The sequence below is a fragment of the Scyliorhinus canicula genome, chromosome 20 (assembly GCF_902713615.1).
Source record: "Scyliorhinus canicula chromosome 20, sScyCan1.1, whole genome shotgun sequence".
Lineage (NCBI taxonomy): Eukaryota > Metazoa > Chordata > Chondrichthyes > Carcharhiniformes > Scyliorhinidae > Scyliorhinus > Scyliorhinus canicula.
Window position 1 is genome coordinate 49,612,340 of NC_052165.1, and position 18,210 is coordinate 49,630,549.

Below are 18,210 nucleotides of genomic sequence, written 5' to 3' on the forward strand. Positions count from 1 at the left end.
ACTGAGCACCCCCCTGGTGCTCGATCCTCCCTACCCCCCCCCCCCCCCCACAGGCCGCACACGCAGCGTTCGCGCGCTGTTCACGCCGGTGGGAACCGGTCGTATTGGGCAGGCCGCTCAGCCCATCCGGGCCAGAGAATCGGCGCTCGACCGTTAGAAACGGCGAGCGGCGATTCTCCGAGCGGCCTGTCGTAAAACGCGGCACGCCGTTTTGGGGAGGGTGGGAGAATCGCGTGTGGGTGCCAGGGCGGCTTGGCGTGAATCGCCCGGTACTCCCACGATTCTCCCACCCGGCGTGGGGGTCGGAGAATCGCTCCCTCTGTCTTCCATTAGTTAGTTAACCTTCTATCCATGCTAATATACTATCCCCAACACCATGGGCTCTTATTAAGTAGCCTTTTGTGCAGTACATTATCAAACTCTTTTTGGAAATCCAAGTATATTACATCTAATGGGGCTGGTTTAGCCCAGTGGGCTAAACACCTGGCTTGTTATGCAGAACAAGGCCAGCAGCGCGTGTTTAATTCCCGCACCGGCCTTCCTGAACATGCGGCGGAATGTGGAGATTAGGGGCTTTTCACAGTAACTTCATTGACAATAAGCGATTATTATTATTATCTACTGGCTCCCCTTTATCTATCCTGCTCATTACCACCTCAAATAATTCTAATAAATTTGTCAGGCATGATGCCATGAAGCCATGCTGGCACTACATGATGATATGCATTTCTCAATGATCTGCTATTATATCCTTTATAATGGACTTGTAACAGTTTCCAATGTCAGATATTAAGCTAACTGGCCTAAAGTGGCCTGCTTTTGTCTCTCTGCTTTTTTGAATATGATGTGGAGATGCCGGCGTTGGACTGGGGTGAGCACTGTAAGAAGTCTTACAACACCAAGTTAAAGTCCAACAGGTTTGTTACAAACACTAGCTTTCGGAGCACTGCTCCGGTGAATCTGAGGAAGGAGCAGTGCTCCGAAAGCTAGTGTTTGAAACAAACCTGTTGGACTTTAACCTGGTGTTGTAAGACTTCTTACGGTGCTTTTTTGAATAAACAGTTTATCAATCCTCTGGGACATTTCTGGAATTTAAGGATTCTTGGAAGATTACTACCAATGCATCCACCATCTCTCTACCTATTTACTTTGATATCCAAGGATGCAATCTATCAAGTCCATGGGAGTTATCGGTCTTCAGCCCCATTAGTTTCCCCAGTACATTTTCTTTAGTGATAGTTATTGTATGTATTTCCTCCTGCCTTGCCCCTTGATTATTATCTTGGAATTTTATTAGTGTCTTCTGCCGTGAATACTGACACAAAATATTTATTTAACTCCTCCGCCATTTCCTGGTTCGCCATTATTTTAAAAAAAAATTTAGAGTACCCAATTCATTTTTTCCAATTAAGGGGCAATTTAGCGTGGCCAATCCACCTAGCCTGCGCATCTTCAGGTTGTGGGGGCGAGACCCACGCAAGCACGTGGAGATTATGCAAACTCCACACGGACAGTGACCCAGAGCCAGGATCGAACCTGGGACCTCGGCGCCGTGAGGCAGCAGGGCTAATCAACTGTGCCACCGTGCTGCCCCTGGTTCGCCATTATTATTTCCCCAGTCTTGTTCTCTAAGGAGCCTATGTTCACTTTGGTCTCTCTCTTCCTTTTTTATATATTTTAAAAAGCTCCTACTATCTGTTAACATATTACTTGCAAGTTTACCCTCATAGCTTATCTTCTCCCTCTAGTACTTTTTGGTCATCTTTTGTTGGTTTTTAAAACTTTCCCAATCCTCCGGCTTGCCACATTGTATGTTTTTTCTTTCTGTTTAATGCTGTCCTTAACTTCCTTGGTTAACCATGGTTGAGTTATCCCCTTCCTAGAATCCCTTACTGTGAACAAATGCAGAATGAGAATGGAAATTAATGGGGGACTGATCATCCGCAGTGAAAACTGACCCCAATGCGTGGGAGCCCTGAAGTAATAAAGTTCCTAATTGGCAGTGGTAACCTGCTGCCAGAGTTCCCGTCTTCCCTAGGGTCATTAAATAACTACACTTCCTATTGTGGGATGGGTATCCTGCTTTCAAGAGCTGATAGTCAATAAGAGACTGGCTGTTCTGCAGTATCGACTGAGCCACTGGGAGCACTGGCCACTGCTGATATTGCACTGTGTCTGTTACGGACTCTCTGTAACCAACTTCAACTTTCACTCCCACTAAATTATTCTTCAAAAGTAAGGCTACTCCTTCCACTAGGAATTCCTTAACCACACCAACAACTACTGGACCTGACACTAAATCACATTCCAATTGCACTTTATACAGTGGGACTGGAATACAACTTCCACCTATCCCATTCACAAATACCTCAGCTTTCACACTGCTCTCTCGAGGAAAAGACAAATTCTTCTCCAGCACAAGAGTTTGGGGAGCGTGTGTCCCTTAAAACTGTTAAACGTTTAACTACATCAGTTGAAGAAAATGGGGTGACCTTCCCCTTAGACCCAAAATCATCATATCTCTCATCGACCTCAGTCCTCATACCTGCACCCACAACATTGCTTACCTCAGGTCTCCTAAGTTCAGTTAACGCTGCAGTCTGCACCATAGTATTCTCCGCTTTTGTTCCTTTTTCAGAATCCTTCCTGTGAACCCCCACAAGTCCCATGGGCTTTCCTTGCAACTTCCAACATGCTGAATGAACGTGTCTTATTACAATGGTAACACCTAGCCTTCTAAGTCTCACCTCTACCCGCAGTAGCTTCATTCCTGGTCTGAGGAGATCTCGGAGCACTCCCAGCTACCTTAGCTACCTGCCTTCCTCTAAGTTTATGAATTAGTTCATATTCGTCAACCATAATTGCTGCTTGCCGAGCAGTTTCTCCCCTCTGGTTGTCAACATGGGTTCTTACTATAGAAGGTAGGAAATTCTTGAACTCTTCTAAGAGAATGACCTCTGGCAGAGTCTCATAAGTAGTTTCAACTCCCAATGCTCGTTCCCATCTATTAAAATTGTTCTGCTTGACCCTTTCAAATTCTGCATAAGTCTGTCCCGGCAGGCTCCTCAAATTCTGAAATTTTCTCCTGTAAGCTTTGGGATTCAGAATAGCCTTTTTTACCATCTCATAATCCTTAGACCCCTTCCTGTGCCCGCCCCGTAAATTTACGCTGCAGGGGTAATGTTCACTTTGCGTTTGGCTACTCCATTTGGGTTACTATTTTCTCAAGAGTCCTAAAGAACGTTTCCACTTAGTTCTCTTCAGATTTTGGGAGAGCCTGTATAAATGTAAACATATTGCCACTGAATTCTGTTCTACACCCCTCTATGTTCCGGCAGCTTCCCACCTACTTCCAGTACCCTAAGCTGGAGGTCTTTATTATTTTCTTGTTTCTCTCTCTTTCTTTCTCTCTTTCTCTCATTTTCCAACCTCATCGCTGCCATTTCTTTCTCTTTTTGCTTTTGCTGCATTTCCATCTCTCTCTGTTCTGTTTCTTTTGTAACTGGAAAAGAGCTTCCTTCAGCTCTTGAGTTGAAACCAAAACGAACTTGCAAACAGTCTCACAGAGAAAAGGAACATTCCAGAAGAGTCACTACCAATCAGTTTCGATGACTAGCTGAGGGCCCGGCAAAGTAAACAACTCATTGGTCAAGTCCATCAAGATGCGTTCTCACCGATGTCACCACATCCGGCTGGATTCCCTTTTTTAAAAAATAACGGTTAAGTCCATCTTAAAGGCATAGTGAAGTTTTGTCCAGATACAAAAATTATAAAATCCAAAATAACAGAAAATAAAGGGAATACACAGAGAAAACAAGGTTCAAGCTAGGGGATCCTTACAGGTCTTCCACAGATGATTGGCTATGGACTCTCCAGAGACAGGTAATTGGGGTGGGATGCCGACAGCAAAGGCAGCATGATGGCTTTCTGCAGGCATTCCCCCTTCCTGTTGCAAGATCCCTCTCTCCCATCTCTACAGAGAAGGCCACAAGCAAACCTCGTAGAGTTTGATAGGTGGTCTCCTCACATGACATTTCCGGCCCATCACTGATTGAATACCAGTGGCAGCAGAATGAGGCCCTTAAGGGCCTGAAATGGCCTTGGAGCAAGAAGCCCTCAAGCCTTGGTGCCCTGACTTAATTGGAGGTGGGGAGGCAGTGGGATGTCCACATCCTGCACCTTTCCACTGTCACGGACAAGATGGGGTCAATTTAAACAGCCCTGATTTCTCTGCTCACCACCTGACCGTAAACAGAAAGGTGTTTTTTTATTCTGATTTCCCCCTTTATAAATGGTGGTGTATTTTCCCCACCTCTTAAATTTGGATTGTTCCAATCCTCTGTGAATAACTTGCACAGCAAACTTGATGCAAGATAAAATGATAAGGGTTGGTTTATTTTTCTATGCACACACACTCAGAAACACACGCATGCATGCACATCCGGGGTTTCACTATTTCCACCCCTTTTGCACCCATACATAAATGAGAATAAGGAAAAAGGAAGATGGTCCACAACAAAGTACAAGTTAGGGTTTTATGTGTGTCCAGAGTCAGAAGTCTACTGGAAGATTTCTTCCAAGGAGAGGTTGACTGATTATAGGCTCATCGAGCAAGACTTCCATGATGGGAGATGGCACATAGATTGAGTGAGTCTTGGAGGCAGAAGTTCTAAGGTTCCAGCACTTGTCAGTTTTGATGAGGATGGCCAGAGATCTCTCTGCTGCCAACTGTTTGATGGTAGATAGCACAGGCCTGACGTTCTGTGCTCATTGATGGTCAAACAATAATTAACCATAAGGTCCCAAGACTGTATTATTAAAGAATGTCAGCTGACCCAAGTGCCAGTCATGTGATACCGGTTTTGGATTGTTAAACGAGGCTCTCTTCTTGAAACCATTGTATTCGAACATTTAATGTTTAAGCCATTAACACTATGAGTCAAGATTAAGATCTGCAAAGAATTGTCCTTGTTCCAAGTTAGCTGGAGTACACTGATCATCTGATGGGCCATTATGTTGGCTAGGTTGAAATATTTATGCCTTGCAAGGAATGTTACTTTTTTAAAAACTCATTTACGGGATGTGTGCACCGCTGGTTAGGACAGCATTTATTGCCAATCCCTAGTTGTCCTCCAGAAAGTGGTGGTGAGTTGCCTTGTTGAACCGCTGCAGTCCTTGAGGTGTAGGTACATCCACTGTGCTGTTAGGGAGGGAGTTCCAAGATGTTATTTCAGCGACAGTGAAGAAACGGGAAACCTCCAGGTGGTGGGGTTCCCAGGTATCTGCTGCTCTCGTCATTCTAGATGGTCATGAGTTTGGAAAGTGCTGTCTAGGGAACCTTGGTGAGTTACTTCAGTGCATCTTGTAGATTGTACACACGCTGCCACTGTTTGTCAGTGGTGGAGGGTTTGAATGTTTGTGGAAGAGGGAGCAATTAGGGCGTGCTGCTTTGTCCTGGATGGTGTTGAGATTCTTGAGTACTGTTGGAGGTATACTCATCCAGGCAAGTGGAGAGTATTCCATTACACTCCTGACTTGTGCCTTGTAGATAGTGGACAGGCTTTGGGGGGGTCAGGAGTGAGTTATTCACTGTAGGATTCCTAGCCTTTGACCTGGCCTGGTAACCACAGTATTAATGGGGAAAGAACAGTTCAGTTTCTGATCAATGGTAACATGCAGGACATTGATTGTGGGGGATTCAGTGATGGTAATGCCATTGAATGTCAAGAGGTGGTGGTTAGATCCTCTCTTGTAGGAGATGGTCATTTCCTGGCACTTGTGTGGCGCTAATGTAACTTGCCACTTGTCTGCCCAAGCCTGGATATTGTCCAGGCCTTGCTGCACTTGGATATGGCCTGCTTCGGTATCTGAGGAGTCACAAATGGTGCTGAACATTATGCCGTCATCTGCAAACATCCCCACTTCTGACCTTATGATGGAAGGGAGGTCATTGATGAAGCAGCTGAAGATGATTGGACCTAGGACACGACCCTGAGGAACCCCTGCCGTGATGCCCTGGAGCTGAGATGATTGACCTCCAACCACCACAACACTGCCAGGTTTGACTTAAGTTTTGGAGAGTTTTCCCCTGATTCCCATTGACTCCAGTTTAGCAAAGGCTCCTTGATACAATACTCGGTCAAATGCTGCCGTGATGTCAAGGGCAGTCACTCTCACCTAACCTCTGCATTCGCTCTTTTGTCCATGTTTGAACAATGCTGTAATGAGGTCAGAAGCTGAGTGACCCTGGCAGTACCCAAACTGACCGTCAGTGAGCAGATTATTGCTGAGTAAGTGTTGCTTGATAGCACTGCTGATGACTCCTTCCATCACTTTGCTGATGATGGACACTAGACTGATAGAGTCGTAATTGGCTGGGTTGGATTTGTCCTGTTTCTTGTGTACAGGACACACCTGGGCAATTTTCCACATTGCTGGGTTGATGCCAGTCTTGTAGCTGTACTGGAACTGCATTCCAGATGTTTGAGGTAGCTGTGATGAATGTATTCACCTAATGCATGATACTGTAACCTATGACCTGGAAGTGGTGATATGAGCTGCTTCCAGGTAATGTACTGTAACCCCGGTGGGCTTCGCCTCTGGCTCCGCCCTCACTGGGGCCTTATATAGCCCGGCCACCTCTGGGTGGCACTCATCTGTACTACTGACTCTGACTAGGCAAGTTCACGATTAATAAATTGATGTACCTTCAATTCACCGAGAGACTGAGAGAGTGAGTGAACATTAGGCTTTATTAATCGTGAACTGTAAATCGTAGTTGGCTGTTGTTAGGTCAAGCATTGTAGAAGTTGTTTGAGAAAGATTTGTTCAGTTGTTTGAATTGTGAAAAATAAACCATTGACTGGATTTATCATCAACCTTTACCAGTGTTTTCCTATGTTAAAGGAAGATCTGAGATTATGAGTGATTTTAATGTACATATAGAATGGGTGAGTCAAATTAGTCACAGTACAATAGAGGAGGAATTTCTGGAGTGTATACGGGATGTTTTTCTGAACAAATATATTGAGGAACCAACAAGGGAACCGGCCATCTTAGGCTGCGTATTGTGCAATTGATTAGTTGGCAATCTAGTTGTGAGAGAACCCTTGAGGATTAGTGACCATTATATGATAGAATTCTTTCTCAAGGTGGATAGTGAGGTAGTTGGTTCTGAGACCAGGAACCTGACTCTGAATATTAGGGCGGCACGGTAGCATAGTGGTTAGCACTGTTGCTTCACAGCGCCAGGGTCCCGGGTTCAATTCCCTCATGGGTCACTGTTTGTGTGGGTTTCCTCCGGGTGCTCTGGTTTCCTCCCACAAGTCCTGGCAGATGTGCTTGTTAGGTGAATTGGACATTCTGAATTCTCCCTCAGTGTAGCTGAACAGGCGCCAGAGTGTGGTGACGAGGAGGTTTTCACAGTAACTTCATTGCAGTGTTAATGTAAGCCTACTTGTGACACTAATAAAGATTATTGCTGGTCTGATTAGTAAGTTCATGGATGACACCAAGGTTGGTGGAGTGGCAGATAGTGTTGATGATTGTCAGAGGATACAGCAGGACATAGGTAGAGAAATGGCAAATGGAGTTTAATCCAGACAAATATGAGGAAATGCATTTTGGTAAGGGAAATATACATTAAATTGCAAATCTTTTAGGAATATAGAGATCTGGGCGTACAGGTACACAGATCTTTGAAAGTGGCAACACAAGTGGACAAGGTAGTTAAGAAAGTATATGGAATGCTTGACTTCATTGGACAGGGCATCGAATATAAAAACTGGCAAGTTATGCTACAGTTGTACAGAACCTTGGTAAGACCACTCTTGGAATATTGTGCACAATTCTGGTCGCCACACTACCAGAAGGATGTGGAGGCTTTGGAGAAGGTGCAGAGGAGGTTTACCAGGATGTTGCCTGGCCTGGAGGGTGTTAGCTATGCGGAGAGGCTGAATAGACTCGGACTGTTTTCATTAGAACAGCGGAGGTTGAGGGGCGATTTGATCAAGATCTACAAGATTATTAGAGGCATGGATAGAGTGGATGGACAGGTACTCTTTCCAAGGGTGAAGGGGTCAGTCACTAGGGGGCATTGGTTTAATGTCCAGTGGGCAAAGTTTAGAGGAGATGTGCGAGGCAGGTTTTTTACAGAGGGTGGTGAGTGCCTGGAACATGCTGCCAGGGGAGGTTGTGGCAGCAGATACATTAATGGCGTTCAAAAAGCTTCTCGACAAAAACATGTATAGGATGGGTGTAGAACGATACGGCATTAGGAAGTGGTGAGGGTTTTGGCCAAGGGTGGTATCATGACCGGTACAAGCTTGGAGGACTGGAGGATCTCTTCCTGTGCTGTATTGTTCTTTGTAACTATGATGATATGAAGCATGAGTTGGCTATGATAGACTAGGAAACATTACTGAAAGGAAAGCCAGTGGCAGGCATTCAAGGAACAAATAGGTGAACTCCAAAAGTGGCCAAACCATGGCTTACAAGGGAAATTAGAAATAGTATTAGATTCAAAGAAGAGGCATACAAATTAGCAAGAAAAAGCAATAGATCTGAGGATTGGAAACAGTTTAAAATTCAGCAAAAGCGAACCAAGGGACTAATTAATGGGAAAATACAATATGAAAATAAAATATTAAGCAGCGGTGGTGAAGGAGAATAGTTAGGACGAAGGAGGACTCTTGTAAGGCGTCTAGTTTGAGGTCTATGGTGACGGCAGCGTTGCCAAGGGCTCAGAGTAGATATTCAGGGAGCCCAGTGGTGCAGTCCATGGTGAAGCTATGGAATCAGTCGAGGAGGCATTTTAGGGTGGAAGGGATGTCAGCGCTAATGTCGCTGTGCGAGAATCATGGGTTTGAGCCGGGGAGATGGATAGTGTATATAGGGGGCGCGATACTCCGACCCCACGCCGGGTGGGAGAATCGCGGGAGTGCCGGGTGAATCACGCCACGCCGCCCTGGCACCAGCACGCGATTCTCCCACCCCCCCAAAAACAGCATGTCGAGTTTTGCGACAGGCCGCTCGGAGAATCGCCGCTCCAGATGGGCCGAGCGGCCTGCCGAATCTGACCGGTTCACTCCGGCGCCAACCACACCTGGTCGCTGCCGGCGTGAGCAGCGCGCGGAGCCGCTGCGTGTGGGACCTGTGGTGGGCGGAGGTAGAACCGAGCACCGGGGGGTGCTCAGGAGGGGTCTGACCCCCGATCGGTGCCCACCGATCGTCGGCCCGGCGTCTCTGAAAGACGCCCTCTTTTCCCTCCACCGCCCCGCAAGATCACTCCGACATGTCTTGCGGGGCAGCGGAGGGGAAGATGGCAACCGTGCATGCGCGGGTGATGTCATTTAGGCGCCGCCGGCCGCGTCATTCAGGCGGCGCCGCTTTGACACAAGCGTCAAGGCCCGGCGCTCGAGATTGACACGCCGCCGCTCCTAGCCCCCTGGGGGTGGGAGAATAGGGGGCGAGGAGCGGCTTCCGACGCCGGAGTGAAACACTCCGGGTTTCACTCCGCCGTCGGGACTTTGTCTCCCTTTGGGAGAATCGCGGCCACGGGGTGGAGGGAAGTGGGGCTGGTCAAGGAGAGGGATTTGTTTTTAGAGAAAGGGTTCGCCAGTCTGGAGGAGCTAAGCGAGAGGGTAGAGCTGCCGAGGGGTAGTGAGTTCAGGTATCTGCAGGGTGGAGACTTTGCGCGAAAGGTCCGGAGGGGATTCCCTAGGTTGCTGGGATACACCCTGCTGGAGCAGGGAGGCGATCGGGTGGTGAAGATAAAGGAGAAATAGGAAGCGGAGTTGGGAGGGGAGATCAATTGGAGAGTCTGGAATAAGGCACTGCGCAGGGTAAACGGGACCTCCTCTTGTTCAAGGATGAGCCTGATGCAGTTTAAGGTGGTGCACAGGGTGCATATGATTCAGGCGAGAATGAGTGGGTTATTTTATGGGGTAGCAGATGAGTGTGAGAGGTGTGGGCGGGGGCCAGCGAATCACGTGTAAATGTTTTGGGGTTGCAAACATTTGGGAAGATTCGGGGCGGGAGTGTTTGCGGTCTTAGCCAGGATAGTGGAGGAGGAGGTGGACCCTTTGGTGGCGATATTTGGGGTTTCAGAGAAGCCGGAGCACATGGCGAGGAGGAAGGCCGCTGTCTTGGCCTTCGCCTCTCTGAATGCATGGCAGCGAATTTTGCTCGAGTTTTGGTCGGCATCGCTACCGGGGGGGGGGGAGGGTTAGCAGCATGGCTGGGTGACCTGTCCTTTGTGGTTAAAGGAGACAAAGTATGAGTTAAGTGGCTCAGCAGGTGGGTTTGAGAAAAGGTGGGGGATGTTTGTGACTGTCATGGAAGAGCTGTTCATCGCAGGGGGAGGAGGTGGAAAAAGGGGAGAAATCTGTACAGACTCTATAGTTGATTGTTGGGAAGTATGTTTCCCAGGGTGTTTATTTGCTGTAACCTGTTTTGATGGATGTTTGATGCATGTGGTAATAAAATACTAAAAAAAAGTAAAGAAAATATTAAATAAAAATGGGCTGTAAAAGTTTCTATAGGTATGTAAAGAGAAAAGGATTAATGAAATAAATGTAGGCCCAGTAGTTGAAGCTAGAACAGTTGTTATTTTAAATCTGAGATGGTTTGATTTTTGTTAAGCAAAGATATTAAGGGATATGGGCCAAAGGCAGGTATATGTTCGACCACAGATCAGCCATTAAATGGCGGGACAGACTCAAGGGGCCAAATGGACCCCTGTTCCTATGTTGTCATTTTTGTATGTTAAACGATTGGATGAAACAAGTACAAGTTTGCAAAATCAATTTCAAGTGTTAAGGGGAATGTGTTTCTTGTATACCTCAATAAATACATAAGTCAAAGCTAAGTGTGTGAGATCCATATAGAGTCAACTGGCCACATTGAATCTGAGAAAGTGACAAGGGTAGTGTTGAAAGATAGTTTTGCAAGGCCGGTGGGAGGTAGCCTGGAGTCCAGGTGCAGGAAACAACAGAATTGTTTAAACGATTCAGGAGAAAATCATTGATGGACAACTGTGTAAGAGCCAGTGACAATGGGATGGAATTTTAACCCAGAGAAAGGTTTAGTTGCGGGTGCAGGGTTAAATCTGGCAAAAATGCAAGCATGCTTGGAAACTGGCTCCAGCTCATTAATGCCTGGATTTAATTTGATTGGTTTGGCTCATTGCAACCTGTCCCCTTGGGGGAAGAGAGCTGCTTATTAACATTTGGCAACACACACAACTGAAGCAATATTTCAGTGTAGTTTAAAATGTTATATTGCATCTGTGGGCTTCCTTGGCATCCTGAAACTCATCATTGAAAGATTATATGCATGGCAATTGATGAGGCTGTTCCGAACTGATGGAACTAGTGGAATAAATACTCAGTGCTCACAAATGTATACTCGTGGAAAGAGGAGTATTTATTGTATTTTTGTCATGCATTAATTTTCTCCATTCAATCGATGAGCAGCCAGTGTACAACCACAAAGATATTTTTGCAGGTGTTCACAAGATTTCCAAGGAACTTCTGTGATTCTTTCATCCTGCAACAGTCTAAATCTCCCAACATCTTCAAACCTGCGGGAACACTTAAGGGGTTTCTGCAAAGAGACAAGAGATCTCTACTTCAAACTCGATGGTGACACCTGTCAAAAGCATGACCAATAATGTCAAACAGCACCACTTGATTACCAGGGATGTGATTGCTCAAGCCATTGGCACCCTGAGAATGTACTTCAGGTTAGTTCTGGAGGTAACCTTCAACCAGGGCCTCAAATGTTTGTGGTGAGCTGCCCACTGTAACTCAGGTTGGACCAGCAAGAGGAGCAAGACATGGAGCATGTGTCACTTGGGGACGTTGCCAAATAAGGATGAAAACAAATAGCGGAGGAAAAAGGTGATGAAAGCAATGGAGCACCAGCTTCTCACACGGCCAGGGATTCTCTTAATGCAAGACTCACTTACGTTGCATAAGGGAACCGATTTCAGAACAATATTCAATGGCCACTCCACTTTTTTTTCTGAATGGAAGGTTGTGACTAGTGGTGTTCCACAGGGGTCTGTGCTGACCTCTCTGACTTTCTATATTCCTAAGAGTTTTGCCATTTATGGTATATTTCCCCTCTGTTGTTTGTAGTATACATAAACGATTTGGAGGAAAATGTAGCTGGTCTGATTAGTAAGTTCGCGGATGACACCAAGGTTGGTGGAGTGGAAGATGTGTTGAGGGTTGTCAGTGGATACAGCAGGACGTAGATAGGTCGGAGACTTGGGCAGAGAAATGGCAAATGGAGTTTAATTCTGACAAATGCGAGGTAATGCATTTTGGTATGTCTAACATAGAGGGGAAATATACCATAAATGGCAAAACTCTTAGGAATATAGAAAGTCAGAGAGGTCAGGGTGTGCAGATCTTTGAAGGTGGCAACACAAGTGGACAAGGTAGACAAGAAAGCATTGGAATGCTTGCCTTCATTGGACGGGGCATCGAGTATAAAAACTGGCAAGTCATGCACACTTGTATATAACCTTGGTAAGGTCGCACTTGGAGTAAGAGGATGTTGCCTGGTCTGGAGGGTGTTAGCTATGTGGAGAGGCTGAATAGATTCAGATTGTTTTCATTAGAAAGATGGAGGTTGAGGGGTAATCTGATCGAGGTCTACAAGGTTATGAGGGGCATGGATAGAGTGGATGGGCAGGCACTCTTACCCAGAGTGGAGGGGTCAGTCACCAGGGGGAATAGGTTTAAGGTCCATGGGGAAATGTTTAGAGGAGATGTGCGAGGCAGGTCTTTTACAGAGGGCAGTGAGCGCCTGGAAAGCGTTGCCATGGGACGTTGTGGAAGCAGATATATTAATGGCATTCAAAAGGCATCTTGACAAACACATGGATAGGATGGGTATAGAGGGAAATGGCACAAGGAAGGACTGTGGTTTTTGGCAAAGGCTGATATCATGACCGGTACAGGCTTGGAGGGCCAAAGGGCCTGATACTGTGCTGTATTGTTCTTTGTTCTCTCACGCTCTCCCCCAAAAATGCCTCTGATCTAAAGCTGTCCTGCAAACACATCTTTGCACATCCTTTCAATTAATGTCTACACATTCATTATCAAGCAGGTGGAAAGATGACCTGCCACCAGAAACCAAGAATGGGCAAGGGTGGAAAATAATGCAAACTAAAAAAAATATTTAATTCCACTTAAGAATGGAAGCTTCATAACTGAATATTTTCTCAGACATCCTTAGGCAACTACAATGATTTACTATTCCTCTTCCCACCAATTCTACATGGTGCAGAATTCAGATCCTAGCTCTGACTGCCAAGATCTCTTAGTTAATGACCCCTGGATTTTGGAGCCCATGAGGCCCCAGTGGCACTTGTGCAGGGGCAGTCTTGGCCAAAGGGACACAAAGGGACAGCTCAGCCTTCAACACCATCATTCTTACGAAACTCATCTCCAAACTCCAAGGCCAATCTCAGACCTGCTGAGATTGTCCAGCGTAACTGATTGTTGTACGACATGCGGTTTGCCATTATTTAATTGTATCACCATATGACTGGGAGGGCCCCATCTGCAATGGCAGAGGACGCAGAAATGCTGACCTCCAGCTCTTCCTCCTCTGCAGTTGGTGGATATAAAGAAGTACACAGAAAGAGAAAGATGGGTACGCCTGCAAAGTAAGTCAGTGGGAGGAATGATGTGAAGGAATAGGCATCACAAGGCAGAGTAAATGGGTGGGGTGATGCCAACAGTAGGACATACAGAAATGTGAAACTGTACTCCCTTTTCCTAACCTGGTTAGGTCAGTAAAGTGTCTCCGGCATTGAATCCATTGGTGTGGCACACACTCCTGCTGGTGAGCCTATGCGTCACCACCTCCAGCAGTGTCTTCTTTGTGGCAGGAGCAGTCCAAAGACCTGTAGGTTAGGTGGATTGGCTATGCTAAATTGCTAAGTGTCCAAAAAGGTTAGGAATTCAGAGTTAGAAGCGACAAGGTGTGACAATGGATTTGAGTCACTCAAAGACTATGCAACATTTCATTGACACCTCTCTTAATAAACTGTTGAGGGCTATGCAGAGCCAGAGAGAGGTACTGTTCCTTAGCAATGGTGGGAATGCGGAGGGGGGGGGGGGCCATCGGGTGGAAGTGAGGGCTTAATTGGGTCGGTGCAGACTTGATGGGCCGAATGGCCTCTTTCTGCACTGTATGTTCTATGTTTCTTTACCCCCCCCCCCCCACCATTGCTAAGGAACAGTACCTCTCTCTGGCTCTGCATAGCCCTCAACAGTTTATTAAGAGAGGTGTCAATGAAATGTTGCATGGCCTTTGAGTGACTCAAATCCATTGTCACACCTTGTCGCTTCAAACTCTGAACTCCACCAAATTTCATCTTTAAATATTGGAGTTGAGATAACATCATGCAGGTCATCATCACCCCCACTGTTGTGCAATCAACACCAAACCAAAAACTAAAATTATATGAGCTAGCTGCATTAAAATGCTACCGACAAACATATTAAACTTACTTTTGGGTTTCCCACGTGATATCAGACCTTCACATATCCAACATACCTCAGAGTTAATATATGGATCAGTGACCCAAAACACATGGTCTGAAGAAGCATGGCGCCATACACCAAGGGGTGAGAGGCAGGAGGACTATAAGAATGGTAGTTCACGGAATAATAAAATTATACATCACAAAAGGAAAACATTCATAATGCCTATGGTGGTTCTTTAGTGGAGTTATCTACTTTGTCCCAATCCTCTACTCTTTCTACATTATCCTGTGAATGATTTCCCTTGCAGTATCTAATAACTTTCAATGTGAAGTTAGATATTGAATCTGCTTCTGTCACCCATGTTTCAGATGGCAACATCACAATTTATTTAAAAAGTTTCCTTCTGCCACCTTTAGTTCTTTTACCAATCACCTTAAATCTGAGTCATCTGGTTCGTGACCCTTCTGCCACTGAAAAGTTTCTTTTTATTTGCTTCATCAAAACTTCATGATTTGAACACCGCTATCAGATCTCCCCTTAACCTTCACTGCTCTTTCGAGAACAGCCCCAGCTTCTCTAGTCTCTCCACATAACTGAAGTTCCTCATCCCTATTGGCTCCTCCAAGTCTTTCACACCCTTCCTAATGTGGTGCCCAGACATGAACAAAATTTTCCAGCTGAGACTTGACCAGTTTTACAAATATTTACCGTAACATCCTCTTTTATACTTTTGTTAATGAAACCAAGGATACTCCATTTTTTAAATACTTGAATTTATAAAGCACATATCACAACCTCAGGAGATCTCAAAGCACTTCACAGCCAGTGAAGTACTTCTTTGAATTGAGTCATTGCTGTAATGAAGAAAAATTTGCTAAGTTCAGTTGGAAGTTCTGTCCAACTGTTGAGGCAAAGATTGCCATTGGAAACTGTAGCAATTGATGCTAGGCCTAAATTTAATCATGTTATTATGAAATGTAAAATTCCATATACAGATCATAAGATAAATGAAAGGATGCTTGAAATTGCAAGAGCAAAAAGAACTTTAAAACATGACATTTAGGAAAGAAAATGTCAGTATATCGGCCATTTGATCAGAACTGAAAAGCTACAAAGATCTCTTCCAGAAGGCAAAGTGGCAGGCAGCAGAAACAGGGGTCAACCAAGGCTAGTTGGATGACACAGTGGTTGCAGACAAGCTACAGTGGGTGTGAGGATGGTGCAAGATGGTCAATTGTGACATACCATGACAACATATCTCCTGGTAGGAGTAACAGCAGTACCACCGTGAAATAAGTTGTCTTTAAAGTCATATTTTAAGTACTCAAAAATTTCAGTTACTGAGAGAACAATGAGAGAATAAGATTAAGAAGAGTGAAATAATAATGTCTCAAATCGTCATAGATGCTATAGGGCAGACGGCAAACACTATGGGCGGGATTCTCCGACCCCCCCGGCGTGTCCCGAATTCTCCGCAACCAGAGATTCGGCGGGGGCTGGAATCGCGCCGTGTCGGTCGGTGGGGCTCCCGCGGCGATTCTCCGGCTTGCAATGGGCCGCAGTCCCGCCGCTGTCAACCCTTTCCTGCCAGCGTGGATCAAACCACCTATCTTACCGGCGGGAGCAGGCGGCGCGGGTGGGCGCCGGGGTCCTGGGGGGGGGGGGGGGCGCGCGGGGCGATCTGACCCCGGGGGTTGCCCCCACGGTGGCCTGGCCCGCGATCGGGGCCCACCGATCTGCAGGCGTGCCTGTGCCGTGGGGGCACTCTTTTCCTTCCGCCTTCGCCATGGTCTTCACCATAGTGGAGGCGGAAGTGACCCCCTCCCCTGCGCATGGGCGGGGATGACGTCAGCAGCCACTGACGCTCCGGGGCATGCGTGGACTTACGCCGGTCGTCGAAGTCCTTTCAGCCCCGGCTGGAGTGGCGCCAAAGGCAGTCCACGCCAGCCGGTGGAACGCCAACCACTCCGGCGCGGGCCTAGCCCCTCAAGGTGAGGGCTTGGCCCCTAAAGGTGTGGAGACTTCCGCACCTTTGGGGTGGCCCGACGCCGGAGTGGTTCACGCCACTCCATCACGCCGGGACCCCCGCCCCGCTGGGTAGGGGAGAATCCCGGCCTAAGTTTATCATTATGGCTATGGAGTAGTGAATTATGTCAAAGTCAGACAGCAGTTCACAAAGACCACAATATTCATTCCAACTTTCAAGTGAGCAGAACTATGATTTTTAATTTCAGGAAAGCAGACTTAAGAGAGGAGGAAAAATGTAATAATGAACAAGCACACACTATCATATGGGGAGTGTGGATAGTGTAAAGGGAAGAAATTGGAAGATAATCTATATTCACCACCAGTGCTGTTACAACCAAGTGTTAACATCTTTTAACATTGACATTTCCATCAGAAATGCTTACAGAGAATTTTAGAGCATAAAACCTTGGCACAGGTAGTGCTTGAAAAGTGCAAGTTCTTAATAATTCATATAGATAGAAATATAATACAGAACGGTAGCATGGTGGTTAGCATAATGCTTCACAGCTCCAGGGTCCCAGGTTCGATTCCCGGCTGAGTCACTGTCTGTGCGGAGTCTGCACGTCCTCCCCCTGTGTGCGTGGGTTTCCTCCGGGTGCTCCGGTTTCCTCCCACAGTCCAAAGATGTGCGAGTTAGGTGGATTGGCCATGCTAAATTGCCCTTAGTGTCCTAAAAAATAAGGTTAATGGGGGTTGTTGGGTTACGGGTATGGGGTGGATACGTGGGTTTGAGTAGGGTGATCATTGCTCGGCACAACATCGAGGGCCGAAGGGCCTGTTCTGTGCTGTACTGTTCTATGTTCTATGTTCTAAAATCTGTTCCTCGTTCCTTTTTATTTACTCTTTCAGTAACTTATGTCCCTTATTTCCTCAGTGCTGTGACCAAGAGATCAAAGTCATCATCAACACAGGCTGCCAACAGAACACAATCTCCACCAGTTGCTTAAACAGAATAGGGTAAGATATCCGTTAGCAGATGAATCACTCTAAATTAGGGAAGGATTTTCAGAGATGAAGATTTGTGCCCTGATGAGAGTTGGTGCTGTTTATATCACAAGGCAGGAGATGACAATTACGCCATTGTAACCAATTCCAATCAGCTGGCTGTTAACTCATTGAAATGCTTGTATTAGGACTCTATAAATAATTAATCTAATAATCATTATGTTGTAGAAAGTATTGCAAGCCCGGTGGACTTTTCTGACTTGTCTATACCGATCATGTTTTAAATTGCTGATTATGCTTCAATGTTGGGCTGGACTCTCCGCCTTGTGACGTTGGAAATGCAAATCACGATTGGACGGAGAATCAGGCACCTGGCAAAAATAGAGGTTCGCGCCGACCACTGATTCGCGTGTCCCTCCCTGGCGGCGACAAAAAGGTTTGCACACCCTGCAGGTGGGGGTATGCAAAACCGGCATTTCCATGTATTTAAATGTGATTAGTGAGTTGGAGACTTCATGCTCTACCTCTCCTCGATGCTCCACTCCTCTCAGGCGGAGGTCTGGCGCAAATTACTACAAATATTTACAGCCATGGCTGCGGAGGGGGTGCAGGAGGCCAAATGGAAAATGGAAATTTCAATGGGAAACCATTGAAATCTGTCAACTTGCTTGTGAGTGGCTGCCCAGGCTGAGGTCAGTAGCAGGGAGCGACTTGATGTAGAGTCCGTGGA

General features: G+C 46.3%; 1 protein-coding gene across 1 annotated transcript in view; it reads left to right on the top strand.

Moving 5' to 3' along the window:
• Positions 1–18,210, top strand: part of LOC119954745 (nuclear receptor-interacting protein 3-like) — a 61,097-nt gene that overhangs the window by 18,462 nt on the left and 24,425 nt on the right. Inside the window, exon 3 of the mRNA XM_038780282.1 lies at positions 17,410–17,492. Within this exon, the coding sequence (XP_038636210.1) occupies positions 17,410–17,492 (83 nt within the window). The remainder of the gene's footprint in view (positions 1–17,409; positions 17,493–18,210) is intronic.